General features: G+C 44.9%; 2 protein-coding genes across 2 annotated transcripts; both read right to left on the bottom strand.

Annotated features, from left to right (window-relative positions):
• Positions 1 to 1,529: 1,529 nt before the first annotated feature.
• Positions 1,530 to 8,475, bottom strand: LOC308282132 (GRB2-related adapter protein-like; the record flags this gene model as incomplete). The annotated part of the gene is made up of 5 exons (XM_080722476.1): positions 1,530 to 1,712; positions 2,987 to 3,278; positions 6,132 to 6,251; positions 7,330 to 7,427; positions 8,398 to 8,475. The coding sequence occupies 5 exons, from the start codon at positions 8,473 to 8,475 to the stop codon at positions 1,530 to 1,532; spliced, it is 771 nt and encodes a 256-aa protein (XP_080578602.1).
• A 1,615-nt stretch (positions 8,476 to 10,090) lies between these two features.
• Positions 10,091 to 17,386, bottom strand: brat1 (BRCA1-associated ATM activator 1; the record flags this gene model as incomplete). The annotated part of the gene is made up of 12 exons (XM_080721848.1): positions 10,091 to 11,030; positions 11,562 to 11,842; positions 12,770 to 12,854; positions 13,068 to 13,141; positions 13,370 to 13,556; positions 14,022 to 14,122; positions 14,465 to 14,556; positions 14,857 to 14,970; positions 15,167 to 15,611; positions 15,916 to 16,063; positions 16,713 to 16,858; positions 17,260 to 17,386. 12 exons carry the CDS (start codon positions 17,384 to 17,386, stop codon positions 10,146 to 10,148), a joined length of 2,685 nt encoding a protein of 894 aa, XP_080577974.1. The 3' UTR covers positions 10,091 to 10,145.
• Between the last annotated feature and the right edge of the window lie 446 nt (positions 17,387 to 17,832).

Below are 17,832 nucleotides of genomic sequence, written 5' to 3'. Positions count from 1 at the left end.
GAGAAGCTTAAAGCTCAGCAACATTGGCCCATTTATCAGATGCCCCCCCCCAATAACAAGATGGTTCAGCCTAAACTTCAGGAATTAATGCAATTCACCCCAGAGATTAATCTATGAAGAAAACAAGCTTGTTTCCATAATGTTAATTGTAACTTGTTTAAGGCCCTAATTGTTCACTTTGATTTACGGTATTTTGTAATGATGTATCGTTTGTATTTATTGTCTGTTTGTGCCTTTAATATCTCCTAGGTGTTCATAATTTAGATAACAGTGTTGTAGAAGTGCAGGATAATTGAAATAGAAAAAGATTCACCCTCAACAAAGCTTCATTCTTTTTTATTCTTATTTTCTATCAATAAAGATCTGTGCATCAAAGCTAGAGTGTGCAGTCAACTGAGTGAATGCAGGCCCGCATTTGAAACCAAAAACCATGTATATCAGTGGTTCCCAAACTTTTTAGCTTGTGACCCAAAAGATAAATTAGAAGTTTGCCTGGGACCCAAACTAGTGAGAAAAAAAAAAAAAAAAAAAAAAAACAGTCTGTTAACGTATCCAGTATGAATCCCCCAAAAAAAGGACAGGTGTTTTTGATGAATCCATCATGGTTCAAATGGAGTTTGAAGTTACAATGGGTTTGTATAGGAAGGGTGCGTGTCTTATTAAATCAATAGACAACCAAATATCTAAATACAGAGTCAAGCAACTTAAAAACTGTCTGAGGTGTTCCCAAAAGCCTGAATAGATGAAAAAACTACCAAAGGATTTTATCCCTTTTTAAGTATAATTTATATACAGTACAAGTAAAACGCCATACTTACTTTTTTTGATGCCAATACTTTTGAATTCCATCATTTTACTTGTAACAGAGTTTTCCTACATTGCACTATTGATAATTTGATACCTATACAAATTTTAGTACTTTTTCCACCACTGGTCAATGACAATTCCACAAAATCTACAACAGTTCACACTTTAGGCCATTTCTGAGGCTAACCCTGAAAAGTTGGGTTACTGTAACCCTGTTCTTGAGCAGGGCCAGCAAAAGCAATGCTAGTCCACTTAAAAATAATGTAATAGGAACATGCCCTTTGACACAGTCTAAATAGCCCGGGGCTTCTAGGTTGGATATTTTTTTACATTTTTAAATTGGGCGTAAATAAGATACATTCTAGGAAAAGTTCTCAAATGGCTGAAATGACTTTAATCAATAGCTAACTCTTTTAAAATTGGTTAGGGAATTTGGCACTTTTTGCTTGTCAGAACATCAGTATCAGCATGGACCAGGATCAGCATTGGGACACGGAAAATGCCGGCATCGGTTGGGCTCTAGTTCTTTTTTTACGCTATGTATGTTTTTGAGATTGATGAGATTTTAACAACCCTCCAGAATCGACCTCGACAAATAAGGAAATGCATAGAATAGACAGAAGCAAAACACGCAAGCGGGCCAACAGCCGCGGGACAGGAGTGATATACAATCAGGTGAGAGACCGTTGGTTTTGACAGGGGGGGGGGGGGGGGGGGGGGTGTCAGTGGTACACCGGCTGTACAAACTCTGGCGGGAAGACCCCCACTCTGCCGCGGCAGCGGCCCCTCCAGCTCAGCGAGTCGGAGCTGCAGTCCAGCAGGTTGATGATGTCACCGCGCAGGAAGTGGAGGTGAGCCATGTGAGGGGGGGTGTAGTCACACAAGGCCTGAGCCACACGTGGTCTCTGCAGACACACACACACACACACACACACACACACACACACACACACACACACACACACACACACACACACACACACACACACACACACACACACACACACACAGAGGATAGGTTAAAGCAGACAAAGTAAGGGGTTTGTCCAGTGACAAACCCCCTGCCAACCTGGGGAGAGCAACGGACTGACCTCATGCTTCCTTTTTTTACTTCATAATTTTTATCCCACGATTTTGTAAACCATTTTTCACCCAGTGCCAATTGTCTAATGTAATCCTGGGCGCTACATTCCCTCAGCCAACCTGGGGAGAGCAATGGACTGACCTCATGCTTCCTTCTATGCATGAGGAGTCCAAGCTGCTTCTTTTCACCTGACAGGTGGGAGTTTACCCGGCTGGACGTAGTGCGTGATAGGAACAACACTTTATTCCAACCAGTTCCTTTCCCCTCTGTCAGGCGCCCCAGCTGGCCAGGGGGAGGTAGTATAGAGACCAGCATTACTGCATGTTTTTTTTTGGAGCGGTGAAAGCGCTCCCAATAGACAGGTATGTCCGTGGGTATGTGGCTGGCTGGCTGGCTGGCCGTGTCCGTCCGTCCGTAGCCTGGCAATACCTTGAGTGGCCACACACAACACACTAGTTAAAGAGGGGCGCTGTTTTGTGCAGGCCAGGCACACTCACCACACACACACACACACACACACACACACACACACACACACACACACACACACACACACACACACACACACACACACACACACACGCACACACACACACACACAGGGTATAGCTGCTCAGATTCACCGCTCCACTTCGAACCGAGGTTTGATTTTTTAGGGTACATTTCTACCCTAGGTGACAAGGGGGGAACATGCAAACTCCACACTGAAAGGCCCTTTTGCCAACCCCACCTAGGGTGTGGGCACTGATGACGCGGAGGAGAGAACACGCCCACAGAGTCCCTAGCGGGAATCAAACCAAGGACCTTCGAGCTATGAGGTGACAGCGCTAGCGACTGTGCCACCGTGCCCCCTTCATGCTTCCTTCTATGTATGAGGAGTCCAAGCTGCATCTTTTCACCCGACAGAGGGGGAGTTTCCCCGGTTGGAACACGTTATTCCAACCAGTTCCTTTCCCCTTCCCTCCATCAGGCACCCCGGCTGGCCAGGGGCGCGGCAGTGCAAACTCACACACAGAAAGGCTCTTTTGTGTGCATCGAGCGGAATGCTATTAACACTTAACAACATGTCATATTAACATTTAATACCGCCCTTACCCCCAAACCAGTTTCAAGCAGGCTGGGCGAGGGGTCTCTCTGGGGGACGGGGCGACACTGCCGACGGCTGCTGCTGCTGTAAGGGTTGGGAGGGTAGGGGTTGTTGGGGCCGGGGTCGGACGCGGGGTCGGCGGGCAGGGGCAGATCCCTCAGGCACACCGTGCGGTCCACGGCGATGCTGTGCGTTCGGTAGAAGTCCACGAGGCGGTTGAGGGAGAGGAAGGACTCGTCCCACACGCAGTACTGACCCGCCCCCTCCAGGACCCGGAAGTGTTCCACCATGTCGCCGTAGCTGCAAGTCACGCACACGCACGCACGCACGCACGCACGCACACACACACACACACACACACACACACACACACACACACACACACACACACACACACACACACACACACACACACACACACACACACACACACACACACACACACACCAGTGTTCATTTTTATATCAAATTCAATCAGTCTTATGAATAACACACATCTAGTTTCAGTTTTAGTCTTCTGAAATTGTTTAGTCTAGTCGACTAAATACCCAAATCTTAGGGTTTTAGTCTACTTTTGACAGCAAATATCTGAATCTTATGGTTGGGTAACACACCATTCAGACTAGTCTTAGTTGGCTAAATATCAAAATGTAGCTAAAAACATTACATTTCAAGGAATTTCGCAATTGTAAAAGTAACACAGTAAAACACAGTGTAGTTTGCTCATGTAATGTATGGTTCAGAGGAGCATTGCTGCTATTTAACTTTTTTTTCCCCGAATGAAATAATGTACTCTGAAATATGTCTCGAAACAGCTTCTTCTGGTCGAATATGGGTATAGCATTGTGATGTGTGTGTGTGTGTGTGTGTGTGTGTGTGTGTGTGTGTGTGTGTGTGTGTGTTAATGCCTTCTTGTTTATTGTGTGTTGGTAATTATGTACTGTAATCATAAGCCTTCCAGACAGACAGATGTTCAGATGTGAGAAAAATCTCCTTTGTGCCTCGTAACAAAACAAAACGTGTGTGTGTGTGTGTGTGTGTGTGTGTGTGTGTGTGTGTGTGTGTGTGTGTGTGTGTGTGTGTCTGTGTGTGTGTGTGTGTGTGTGTGTGTGTGTGTGTGTGTGTGAATGCCATATTGTACCTACTGTACATTACATCATATGGTCTTTGGGTGTTATATAATGTCCTGATTATTCAACTTATCCTCAATGATTACATTTAATTTATCCTCAATGATTAAAAGTGTCCCACGTCACATTCATGACCCAAATTAATTAACCCTAGCGCACACACACACTCAGTCACACGCACGCACACGCGCGCGCGCGCACACGCACGCACACACACACACACACACACACACACACACACACACACACACACACACACACACACACACACACACACACACACACACACACACACACACACACACACACACACACACACACACACACACACACACACACACACACACACACACACACACACACTCTCTCTCTCTCTCTCTCTCTCTCTCTCTCTCTCTCTCTCTCTCTCTCTCTCTCTCTCTCTCTCTCTCTCTCTCTCTCTCTCTCTCTCTCTCTTATACTTTGAAAGAACTGTCTTTGTGTGACGCTGGTATTTTTAGTCCTGGCTTGAATCGTCATAGAACAAATTTAAATAGTGTTCCTCCTCCGCCCTTCCCTGTCCCTGACCCACACTGAGAGTGGGGAACACGGCTGCTGGGAAATGGATAATGTGTTCAGCGTTTTACGCAAGACAAAACAGCAGAAGTGCAAAAACTAAACTGTAACGAGCAGAAAATTGCCCGTTCATGCACCATCACAGATGCCTGTATTATTCATCCCGGTCGACAAATCCACTGAACCCTGTGTCAGTGCTATCTCCTTCACTGACTGCTGTGTTAACATCACACTTACACAAACACAACGGCCAGATGAGAAGAAATGGCAGGACAGATGATATTGGTTGTTAAATATTAACAGTGCCATTTGATCCTCATAGGGCTTGTATAAAGCTTTTAGTTTCACATGTCCATGCACGTGCACACAGACATCAAAGGGGGCTTGAGCCCCTGCCCTTTCATCTGTCTGTAAAAAGTGCCCTCTCTCTAGACCATGAATGCAGCTTTTACTATGGTGAAAGAAATGCAAATGCCATCTTTCCATGCCATACTTGAAGGCAGCATTCAAGAGAACTGCCTTGTCCAAACTCTCCTGAACTTGCAGCATCTTATGTTGAAAGAATTGCCCTCTCTGTGTATAAATCCATGCCGTTACGCCACATCTCCAGTATTGATTTGATCATGCTTAGTTCAGTGTGGTATCAAGCACTGAAAATAGCCGACCTCCAAGCTCACAACCTTTTCTGTCCCTTTTCTGATTGGACAATAATAATGTCCAATCAGACAGGATTGGTCATGCTTCACTTGACATCACAATATCTAATATAAATGCTACGACAGAATTCATTTCCCAGTGGATTCCCTGCGGTTCGTGTCAGTGCAACCACACTTGCAATTTCCTAGAATTCCCTTTCTAGTTTAGGTTGCATGGGACGATATGAAGGTTTCATGTCACGATTTTTGTGACCAAAGAAATTGCGTTTTACAATATTATCGCGATGAAAATATCCCCAACATCCATTATCCTGGGGCGGAACATTTTCCAGAAAATAGCTGATCTAAAAGCTCACAACGTGTTGTGAGCTTGTAGATCGGCTATTTTTTGGCAAAGAGATTTGGTAGAGAGTGAAAAAAGTACGTTATTTTCAGGTCAGTTTTACCAATTATAAAATTTAAATGGTACCAGATATGAAGCTCAAAAATAAAAGGTGAATGACAGAGGATAATTTCACGATATATTTCAATCTCCACGATACGTTTAGTTTTTAGTTTTTTTTTTATCACGATAAACGATAATAACCATCATCGTCCCATCCCTATAGGTTGCACAAATTCCAAAATAAAAAGGAGCACAATTAAAACACATTGTGTGTGTGTGTGTGTGTGTGTGTGTGTGTGTGTGTATGTGCGTGCGTGTGCGAGGGTGTTTGTGTGTGTGTGTGTGTGTGTGAGTGTGTGCGTGTGTGTGTGCGTGCGTGTGTGTGTGTGTGTGTGTGAGGTGAGCTACGGTAGGTGAATCCACTGACCTGACGGAGACAGAGAACTCTCCCGGGGCGCTCTCACTCTCCCTGACCAGGAAGGCTCCACAGACCTGCCAACGAAGCCGCTGCTCAGCCTCCTGTCTGGACACACGGCCTGCAAACCACCTACACAGTACACACAGGTACAGCAGCACACACACATTGTATTCACCAGGTACCATATAAAGAGACGGATGCTGGAAGAATATTTGATTTCACAGTTTTAAACAACCTTTTACCCCCCTCCTCTGATCTTTTTCTACCCAATTGACTCAAAGTGAGTGACTGGTCTGGCAACCTAGGGTGCCGTGACCGTGACACAAGTACAGGGGTGCCACAGAATACTTCGATAATATTTGGAATTTATCAATATCGCTTCAGTTTAACCACTTAAAAACCCCTATACTTATTAGGACAAATCACCAAACCTCTGTCCGAAAAATAGCCGATCTACAAGCTAGAGTTTTGGTGAATGAATGTTCCCCCCAGAATAGAGATGCTGTGGTTCAAGTGGTTAAATGTCAAGTATGAAGTTATTTTCAATCTGTCTTAATGGAAACAACTATTCTCTCAAGTTTTCCTCGTGACACATAGTGTATCTTAGGGGAAAAGATTTACATATTTACGTACCGTAATATGACATAATTCACTGGGAGAGGCACTGGGTCTTTGGTCTGGGTTAGAATCAAGTCAGTTGAGTCAGTGAGTCTTACTTAAAGGATTAGTTCACCCAAAAAACAACGTATTTTCTATCATACCCCATGAAGCCTTGAATTCACTGGGTTTATCAGTAGTCAATAGTTTGATGACTGGCGACCTCAAAGAGTTTCCATTGAGATTCTGTCGGTTACCAAATTATTGGCTCAGGTATTCAAAAAAGAAAAAAAAAGAAAAAAAGCAATTTAACGTGTCATGGGGCGTGTAATTGATATAAAATAAGTATTTAAGGCAATTCAAAGTCAAAGTGTACCTATTCAGGTATTCAGTATTGATTACTGTTTAATACCAATATTACTGAACTGCGCTATATTCCATCAGACGACTGGCCTATACCTACATCTATATAGTGGTGTAGTATTCACCGTATTAGGGCAGAACCCAGGCGTGGCTGCATCATACGTCATTCATATTCCTCTATGGAAATTCCCAAATAAGGGGGATTATCCGTATCAACGTCCTGTATGCATAAAGAACGTTTTCTTACGGGTGAGGCAGGAGGGAGATGTAGTTTTCTGGGACATAGCCACGCCTTCCCTGGATCTCCGCTGTGAACCAGTTAGGATCATCCTCAATTTCTGTCACCTACAACACACACAGGTACACACACAGTAGGTTTGCATTAGCCCATTTAAACCTGGAAAGACTATGTTGTTATACCTTTCAATCCAAGAAAGCAGCTGTGTCATTTTTGAGCAGTGCTCCTGCCACAAAGTTTCTTTTGCACCATGGGTCCCATTGGCCAAGCTTTGCAGGACACGTTGTGATTGAAAAGAACTTATATAAATAGCACCCCTCACTTCACACTAGATGTAAAGAATATCTGAGCTCTGTAACTCTATGTCTGAAGCGTGGCCTACATCTGTACATTCTGACTAATGGCTCAAAGTTTGTTGTCACATCACATATGTCCCACCTCATCCCAAATGACTCTCTCTTTAAGTATTCTTTTTCCAAGTGTTTTTCCATTGTATCCTGTCATCAGTATTTGACCCCTCTTGTGACAACCCCACTGGGTCTATGATCATCATCATCATCATCCGCAGCAGCAGCGCTCACTTCACAGTGGTGATTTTAGTTGATACTACTATATCGTCACTGTTGGGCAGAAACCTTGTAAGTTTCAAATGTGTTGTTTTTTCATAAATTAAAGCCCTACTTTGTCATACATAGAAGACTGTCGCACAAAAGTACTGCAAATAGTCTCTTTTCATTTTTTAAATAATAATAAAAAAGGAACGGTATTGGATATACAAGGTTTCCAGTTTCTACCTGACAATAACAATACTGTATATGGCAAGATGATAAAAAAAGAAAACTTCAGGTCAGGATTTAGAATCGGTCTCAGGTCTTATTAATTTGTTAACAAACGTCTACGCGCCATCAGTTGCCACTGACTTCATTCTTTACACACCCCATTGCTGACCCCAACACTTGACCCTTCACCCCGAGGGCAAAAAGCTCTACAAAAAGATAACACACATGGACGGACAGTCGGACGGACACGCATGCACAATGCACATACTGTACACACACACACACACACACATCCTACCTTGATTACGTCCCCTTTGTGAAAACCGAGCTCATCTGGCTCCGAAGCTGCGTAGGAGAAATGTGCCACAGCCTCCATGATGCTCGCAGTCAGGAGTCCACCGAGACACTGCTGGGTGAAGACGGAGAAGTGCAAGCGCAGTGAGGAGAGGACAGAACCACTCTGAGCACAGGATGGATGAGAGGATCCGTCCCAGTGTGATGGACAGACGTGTGCATGCGCTGCTACAGCAGCAGCAGCCCCTCACACTGTGCTCATTAGTTAATGAGAAAAGCTTTTGTGCACGGACGTGTCCTTCTGCTCATCCATGTGACTGAGATAGACCAACGTGTGAACGAACACGTGGAGGTTGCAACTCCATCTCTCACACACACACACACACACACACACACACACACAGACGCACACGCACGCACGCACGCACGCACACACACACACACACACACACAGGAGCCCTACCACTAGAGAATAAAAAAAGACATCCAGTTTGAGAGCACTACATTAACCCTGAACAGAGATGAGCTGAAGCATACTAAATGTTCTCTAACAAGGCTTTTTAAGTTAAGATCCACTTCAGGCTGTTAGTTCCAGGCTGCTTCCTATACACCACCTTTCCATGTGTTCGCACATATATAGTCTGGGGTCTGGGCATCTCTAAATTAGATCTGTCTCTGATGGTAAAAAATAGAAGACGACTCAATAAAGATTGTACTGATATTATCAGTCGAGAAAGGGTTGAACATGAAATCAGTGTTGCCTTATGCAATCTGCCCTCTTCCAGATGTGATCTGGAGATGTTACTGCTTTCAAAATGCATTCTGGGGAAACCTCTCTGGCTCCCTCTCACTCACACACACCATTCGTAATAACAGTAAGGCAGAATTATAACCACACTAGTGACGGAATGGAACGACGATTTAGGTCCCAAACAGAATATCTCAGAAACTACTGGCCGCATTTGTGACCAAATCGCATAGTTTCCTTTCATATATGAAAGAGGAGAATCATAGCAAATTAATTAGATATTGGTTAATTAGATTGGGTGAATGGTTTTGAAACTACAGCTTATAATAGCTTAAGCAGAGAAATCACCATTTGAATGGCTCACTTTGGTGTGCACATTCTCATAGTCCCCAGACTATTGACCACTGCTGGTTCGGTGATACTATGGCTTTTCTTCTGGCCACACTCTTCAGACAGAATTTGTTGTTAATAGAGGTTATGCGCATTTATAAAGTGAATGGCAATTCGAGTGGCAAAACCATTTTAACGTTGTTTAATGCAATCAGATAGGACTTTTCTGTTTGGATGTATGGGCTGTCAAGGCCAGAAAGTAGTTTTTTTTTTGCCACTCAGTAGGCGTTCCCGCATAACTTCCAGGTATGATGATGTCACACGAATAACATCTATAAGAAGCAACACAGAACCTAGAGGCTGCTAGCGGAACCTTTTGATCTTAGTCCTGTTTTGTTACCACAATCAAGTCAACAATTCTAAAGTCAATACTACATTACAGAGAGTGAAAGAGAGATCAAATGATGTTCCCAATTCCCAATAGTTGAATCAGATAAGAAAAGTCCTTTAATACATATCAGAAATATATATTCATCATACTTTTATTTTACAAATATGATGATTGAAAGCACTCTGTGATCAAAATCAACTCGAAAGAAAAATACCCAATACCTGGAATGTCTGGAACAATGTGTGCGCGCGTGTGTGTGTGTGTGTGTGTGTTTGTGTGTGTGTCAATAACAGTCCACTATGACGTCCAGTGTGTCAGAGTGAGACTGTGCGTCCGTAGCGGTCAGTATATCCTGCAGCAGAGAGAGAGGGGAGTTCTGGACGTGGTCGCTGCTCTGGGTCAGAACTGACATCCTCTCCTCCAAACCCAGACACCTCAACACCTCACACACGCTCACGCACACCACGCCGGCTCGCTCGCTCGCGCCCCCCTCGACCACCCCATCCATGGAATCAACCTCGGTTGCGACCGCCTGGTCGCATCCCTTCACCCCCAGGCACTCCCTGATCTCCTGCCCCCAGCCCCACCCTTGCAGCTCGCAGGTCACCGTGGCGATCGTCACAGCGGCGGCGGTCGCGTCAGACGGCGGTGGGCAAACGGTCTCTCTGAGTCTTATCAGCAGCTGGCAGGCTTTCAGGGCCACGGGTCTGTCGCAGTCAAACAGACCGCTCAATAACGATGTCACCAAGCCCTCTTCGACCAGCTGCTGCAAGACGCCCGCCAAGGCAGCGTCCACAGACGTTCCGTTCGCCTGCTCTGTGTGCGAGTGTGTGTGTGGCGGAGTGTGGACCTGGTCAGACGCCACGGCGTAGGGGTGTGTGACTTGGGGAGTCGCGCCGCCGTGCACGTCTGGGCCCGGCCCCGGGAGCGCCGCGTCCAGCAGCAGCCGAGCCAGCTCCAGGGTGTGACTCTTGACCTCCCAGTCCAGGTCGGCGCTGCCCTGCGACAGGACGGCGCGCACGGACGACGCAAGGAGGGAAGGCGGCGGAGGAAGGGCGCCGGAGGGCCGCGCAGAGAACCAGGAAATGAAGTACTGTACGACTGCTCTTCTGGGGAAGCCCTCCGTGTCCTGGGACAGAATATCCAAGAGTTTGTTCACAATGTCAGTCTGGAGAGAAGAACACATATTTACATTAGCCGTGTATTTAAAACCCATTTAGACCTTATTAATTTGACCATTATTTTATGCTTTAACTATTGAAAAATAGCAGATATACAAGCTCACAGCGCAGCACCGAGTGCTGCGCTGCAAGCTTTTGCAAGCTTTTCTGCCATTTTTTAACAAGTCTTTTATTTTGACCCGATTCTATAGGCCTAAGTGTCTTCTAAATCTTTTTTCTAAATCAGTGGTGTCAAGGTCAAGGACCCCAAAATTACATGTATTTGGCCGCAGATCCCCATCTCAAAATATGTTGTTCCAGGGACCCCCAGAAGCAGAGATTTGAGTTACAAAAGTTTGCTTTGAAAAATATATGTTCAAAGATTTGAAAACATGTTCACGATTTTTCAAAAATAGCAAATCTACAAGCTCACAGCGAGCTTGTACATCTGCTATTTTTCAATAGCTAAATTATAAAATAATTCCAGGTCTAATAAAGTTAAAACTATGTTCATGTGACCATCTCAAAACCCCACGAACCTGTTCCTGTGTCACTGCTGCCCCCTGCTGCCAGCTTTGTGCCATTGTCTGTGCCAGTGCTGAGATGGCACTTGCTCTCACATAGCTCTCCTGATCACACAATGCCTCCACGAGGAGAGGCGTGGTACTGCAGCCTAATAGAGCTTCAGGAGTACATGTATGGGGGATGACAGAGTCTGGAAGCGCAGACGCCGCGGCCAGTTGTCCCAAAAACTCCACTGTGGAGTCCCGAACCTCCCACCGTATGTCACACACACGCTTCCACACCGCCGTCTGGAGATCTGGGTGGGCACGCACAACACACACGATAAAGCATGGCGGTGAGATACTTGTAGCACTGACTAGCATTGACTGTTATGGACACTTTTGTTTGGCACTATATTGATTGTTGTGCTTAAGTATTGCTATTTTTTTTTTTTTTTATATATGGCTGTTTCACTAATGAGCATTGACTGTTTCTGACACTTTATGTATATATTCCTTTCTTTGGTGTACCCTGCTCTTTACTGTACACTGTTACATTTCTTTCTATTCATACTTCTCTGTAACTTTGTAATATATCTATATCTAAATATCTATCTATCTAAAGCAGGTGGTGAAGCATTGTCACATTTTATTTATCTGTAATTTCTACTTACTCGTGGTATGATTCTTGGTGTTTTTATAGTTTTACAGTTGTACAGTAGGTTTGTATTTTGCTCTATTAAAGATTTTGAATTAGTTAAAGCTATACTGTGTAAGTTGCTCAACTAGTGGTCAGTAGCTCTAGAGCAAACCGCGGTCGCGTCTTTCGGCCGTTTTTCGCCGCGGAGCGGGCCTCACACCCCCGCGTCTGCCTCCACCTCGCCGAGATCTATCTTTAGAGGGGTCCCTGGTTCCTGTGCGTTCAGGCATTCCGGAGAAACGGACTCCTTCACCCGAGTATAGAGACACACGGGCGCCTACAAATATGGCCGCCCTATTGTGATAGCGACCCCACTTCGTAATTTTTCCGCGAAAACCGGGCTCCGGTCAGGATCATAGAAAACATATAAAGAGAAGGCTTTAGAAGCTGAAAATAACGGAGTGGGTGTTCTAAAACTTTTGCGATTTAACAGTTAGGAGGACAATTTTAAGATTTGTTTTATAAAAAAAGTTACATGGTATAACTTTAACCAATTTAAAGTAGTAATTTATTTGGTATTATTATGATTATGTGTTTATTCTACCTTGTCTGAGCTGTTCTCCCATGGAGGAGATATCTGTACAGACACTCAACCACCTCACTAAGGTCTGGTAACACTTCTGCAACACCTGGAACACACACAGACAACACTCATTTCACTAACATGCTGTATGTATTGTGTCACAATAGAAATCATACCATATAAACAACACCAAGTACTGTGATGTCACATTACACTGTGTAATGTGGAGCTTAAACCTACTATTGTCTTCTGACACACACACGCACACGCACACGCACACACACACACAGAGAAACAAACACACTCACTCTTAACTTACAGTGGCGTCAGAGTCAGGGTTCTGTAGATACTGTATCAGAACTGTTAACACCTCCCACATCTTCTCCTTGGCTCCTAAAACACACACACACACACACACACACACACACACACACACACACACACACACACACACACACACACACACACACACACACACACACACACACACACACACACACACACACACACACACACACACACACACACACACACACACACACAGAGCCCATTATTACTTTGCCAAACATGCTCCATCTTCCATTCACACACGCACGCACGCACACACACACAAACAATTACCTGGCCTGGAGCTGAGAGCAGTCAGAGCCTCTAAAGCACACTTTTGGATCTTGCCACAGCCAATCACATTCCTGTGCGCTTTACTAAAGCCAATGGAAGGGGAAGGGGCGTGGCCACCACTGATTCTCAGCAGCGACAGAATCGCCATGGTTATAGAGACTGAAGGAGATGGGAGGAGGTCAGGAGGCTGAGAGAGAGAGAGAGAGAGAGAGAGAGAGAGAGAGAGAGAGAGAGAGAGAGAGGGAGAGAGACTATGTTTTTATATGCTGTACATAAGAAATACAAAGGTTCCAACTAGGGATGTCAGTCATTTTCAGTTTACAGTTTTTTCTATTAACAATTGTTTTGAGTGAGTGTGAAACCAGCAAACAAGAAGGACACATTCCACCAGGGCAAGTAAAGTACACCAAGTGCCGTAAGGAAGTTACCCCCTGCAATTTCCAGTTGTGCCAACTGTGCTGTATTTAGAAGCTCTGTCGACCTGCTGGTCGCTAATCGCCATTAGGGCGTTTTAAGGGTTTGTATTTCTTTTAAATAATCGATTAAATCGATTAGTTAACCGTTACACCCGGAGTGCAAACTGATGCCCAAATATCTGCTGCCTTCATAGGAGAAAGTGGTGTGTGTGTGTATGTGTGTGTGTCAGTCTCACCGCGAGCATGATGCATGTTGTGTGTGCCAGACACACACACAGGATGGAGATGCACGCACTCTTGTTGATCAGCAGTTCAGCCATTGAAGACCGCTGATCTTCTGAAAAACACATTGCACCACAGAAGATGACACACCAAACAATAACAGTTACAGAATGAATGAATGAATGAATGAATAAATAAAAGCTTTCACCAGGACATGTCCACCAGCTGTTTGCCAGGAAATAGGCTTATATTGGTATATAGAATTGCGACATTGTTCTGTTAAATTGTTTTTTTGTTGTTGTTTTCCTACGATTTGTTGGTTTGTAATCTCTTTTTCATTCATCCCCTTCTTTTATTTATCCCCTTATTGTGTACAGGCACAAACATTTTTTTTCTTCTTGTAGCTGTATGTAATTAAAATGATATGTACGTATACGTGTCTGTGAGTGGGTGTTACCTGGAGTTTGTGGGTCCAGTAGAGACAGGCCAGTGATAACATCAAGGGGCAGCAGTAATATTCTTACAGCCTTAGTTGTGTGGACTGAGTCACTGGAACAAAAACAACACCTTTTAAGGTTTGAAGATTTTTAAGCGATTAGCAATTAGAACAGTTAGTGTGTGGGTGATTTTACATGTTCTATGATTGGTTTAATAATCTCATTATTACTCAGTGGATACTTACTGTACGTGGGTGACCCTGGAATAATTTAGTTTAATGTAACATCCTATCATATTGTACTCTTTGTACTTAATGGGTACTACTTTGCATTGTGTTTCTGGCAACTGTCTGCAACATTTCTGCTCTTTCCTGAGGGAAAAGGGAAGTGAATGTGTGAATGTGAATCTTACCGGTGGTCTCTAAGGAGGACAGCTGCAGCAGCATGGATTCGGTCAGAGGGTTTGTGGGTATCCAACATGGCTGACAGAAGACGGCCTACCTCCTGCTCGTTGGGGTCAGGACAACTGGGGAAAGACAAGGACATGCTTTTATTACCCTGATGAAGGCCACAGGCCGTGGCGGTAAAGAAATGTGTCTAACTAAACCTGTATGTCCCTCTTCCAATTCAGGGCTGCGGATTCGCTCACGTTCGTGGAGGAACGTGTGAGTGAATCACCATTATCACTCATTCTGGCTAATGCCAGGCTAACACAGACCTACCTGTATGCAGTCAGAAGGACATCCATCAGAGGCTGTGTGAGCTGGCTGTTGCCCGCTGTGACCAGGGCCTCCAGAGAGCCTGGGACCGTCCTGAGCAGCGTGCCCCGGAGAGGTGGCCTGGCCTGGGCAAAAACCAGAGCCAGCAGCTTGAGGTTCTGGAGGTTGTGGCGGTGTCCGTTCTCCTTGGGAACCAGTGACGTCCTAAGGTGCTCCAAGATTGCTATGGTGACGGCGGCGTACTCTGGGCTGGTTTCCATGGCGAGGACCAGACGCTCCATTTCCGTGCATGTCGTGTGCCCATCTTTTTGTTTTCTCTCCACATCAGCGGGTACCTTAGAGGAGACTGGCTGGAAGAAGACCAGCACATGGGCTAGGAGCTGATTGGCGGCCGAGGCAACGAATAGACTTGAGTCTGTCTGGAGCTGGAGGAGGGTCTTGGTGAGCTCTGAGGAGTCAGAAAAGACAATAATGATGCATGGTGTTATGGTTAGGGCTGTCACGAACGATTATGAAAAAAACATGTCACATATTGACGCGTTTTAGATCTGCTATGTCCATATTTTTTTAAATGTTTGAAAATATGTGAAACTAGACTGCACTCTGTTGAGGTGTTTCCTAATTTGACCACTTAAAAACATTGGCCAAAATCCACAGCTCACAACAGCTTTTTTTCCCAATGTTCGCCCCCAAGAGCTAGGGTTCATGTGGTTCATCATCATTTCTGGAGAGACGTCACTTGCAAATCCCACCTGTTTCCGTCAGGAAGCGGAGAGCCATTGGATGCTGCAGCATGTTCCTTAACCCCTGAATCCAGCCAATGCGCACGCATGGATCCTCCCAGAGTCCAGCTTCCTTCCAGTGCTGACAGTTGTATCCCAGGCTCAATATGGACAGCTCCTATTGCAGGAAAAAAAAACACAACAACTTTAAAACACAAAGCCATTCAGTGGGAACCGGAACGCTCGCCCCAAAACACATTCGCCCCCATCTTCTTCACTGGACAGATCGTGCCCAGGGATTCTTATATTTGTTTGACTGACGTTAATGTTAGGAATTATAAGTTCAGGGTTAAGCTGGTTGCACACTGCTGCGTTTTTCGGGCCGAATATCGGAGTGAATTTCGGAGCCTGCAAATAAAAAATCTACCTCACGTTATGTCAGTCACGTTTGCACACTGCCGCCCGTTTCGCGCACCACTCGGTCCCTTGCGCTATCTATCTCTCTCTCTCTCCTTGCCCTGAAAAACGCATTTCGCAACGAAAAACGCAGCAGTGTGCAACCACCTTTAGGCATAGTTTTGATGATGTTAAGTTTAGGAATAAGGTTAGGTTTAGGCATAGTTTACTGAGGTTAGCTTTAGGAATAAGGTTAGGTTCAGGCATAGTTTTACTGAGGTTATGTTTAGCTATACCTGGTGGCAACCGTTCCAAGCCGGATTTGACCTGGGGCGAGCATTCTTGTGTTGCATTCAGTGCACAACAAACTAGTGCGTGTTATTATATGAATAACATTGTCAGTGAGTCGAGTGTTGTAAACATTGCTGTACCTGCAGCAGTTTAAAGCTGTCCTCGCTGTCAGCCAACAATCCTGTTAGTTTGAGAGTGAAGGAGATGACGCCGGGGTCTGCCGTGGTGTTGTGGATCACAGAGTTTATGAAGATAGGCAGACAGGGACACACCTCCAGTAGGGATCCTACTACACCAAGAGAACAGGTTAATGAATGTGTTGTAGGACCATTGAACAGATACCTAATCAATAAACCTTCCGGTTCAGCAAAGAGCTGTATTCATATCAATTAGGCTACTGTCTTCACCTCTTCCCATCTTCATCCACAAAAGCAAAAGCAAACTGGAACTCCACACCACTGATTGATTTATTGATTGGTTGATTGAATACTTTATTAAAAGTTTGAAATAGTACAGTGGAACGATTATTACAGTGGTGCTAAAGGATGAACACAAAATGCATTGAGGGCCATTGTGGTCCTGTATTCAATTCTTTTGAACAGACTTTGTGTAGAAATAAAAGTAATACAAATGGGGGTGGAAACTAGTATTATTTAACACCACGGTGGTCAAGCAGGCAGCACTAACCATCTCTAGTCAGCCCAGTGAACCAGTCCAGCATTTTCTCCAGGCTGGTGTCGTCATGTAGAGGCTTGTCCAGGGCCGCCAGCACCTTACAGACCCGGGGCATCAACACCACACACTCCTCGTCCATGGTGCTGATGATCAGATCATGTTATGCAAGAGATAACAACAGCATAATATAAGTATACGTTCACTAATGCATATTAGATCATGTCAACTTTGCGTTTACACTACAGTTGTGTATGCTTAAGAAGACAGCTGGCCATGGACTCACATAAATTATAGGAGGAAGATGTTGTCCGACATGAAATTATGAAATAATGTACGTTGTTTTGGGGGGTTTGCTTTATATTGTTGCTAGCAGCCGCTCCTCTCGCGGGAAATAGTTTCGCATATGCCGGTAGTGATGCCTACGTACGTGGCTTGAGTTGCCACGCAAAACGCCCATACAGCGAGAGCAACTGCGTGTTTCGCTGATCTACATACCAAAAACAAGATCACAACGACGGATCCCCGTTGTTTGGAGATCGCGCCTTTCTTTGCGGCGCAGCTCGAATGTGACGCACTGACTTCCGG

The sequence above is a fragment of the Nannobrachium achirus genome (assembly GCF_963921795.1).
Source record: "Nannobrachium achirus genome assembly, chromosome: 3".
NCBI classification, from domain to species: Eukaryota; Metazoa; Chordata; class Actinopteri; order Myctophiformes; family Myctophidae; genus Nannobrachium; species Nannobrachium achirus.
The sequence above is the reverse complement of the archived record's forward strand: the minus strand, read 5'-3'. Positions and strand labels throughout refer to the sequence as shown.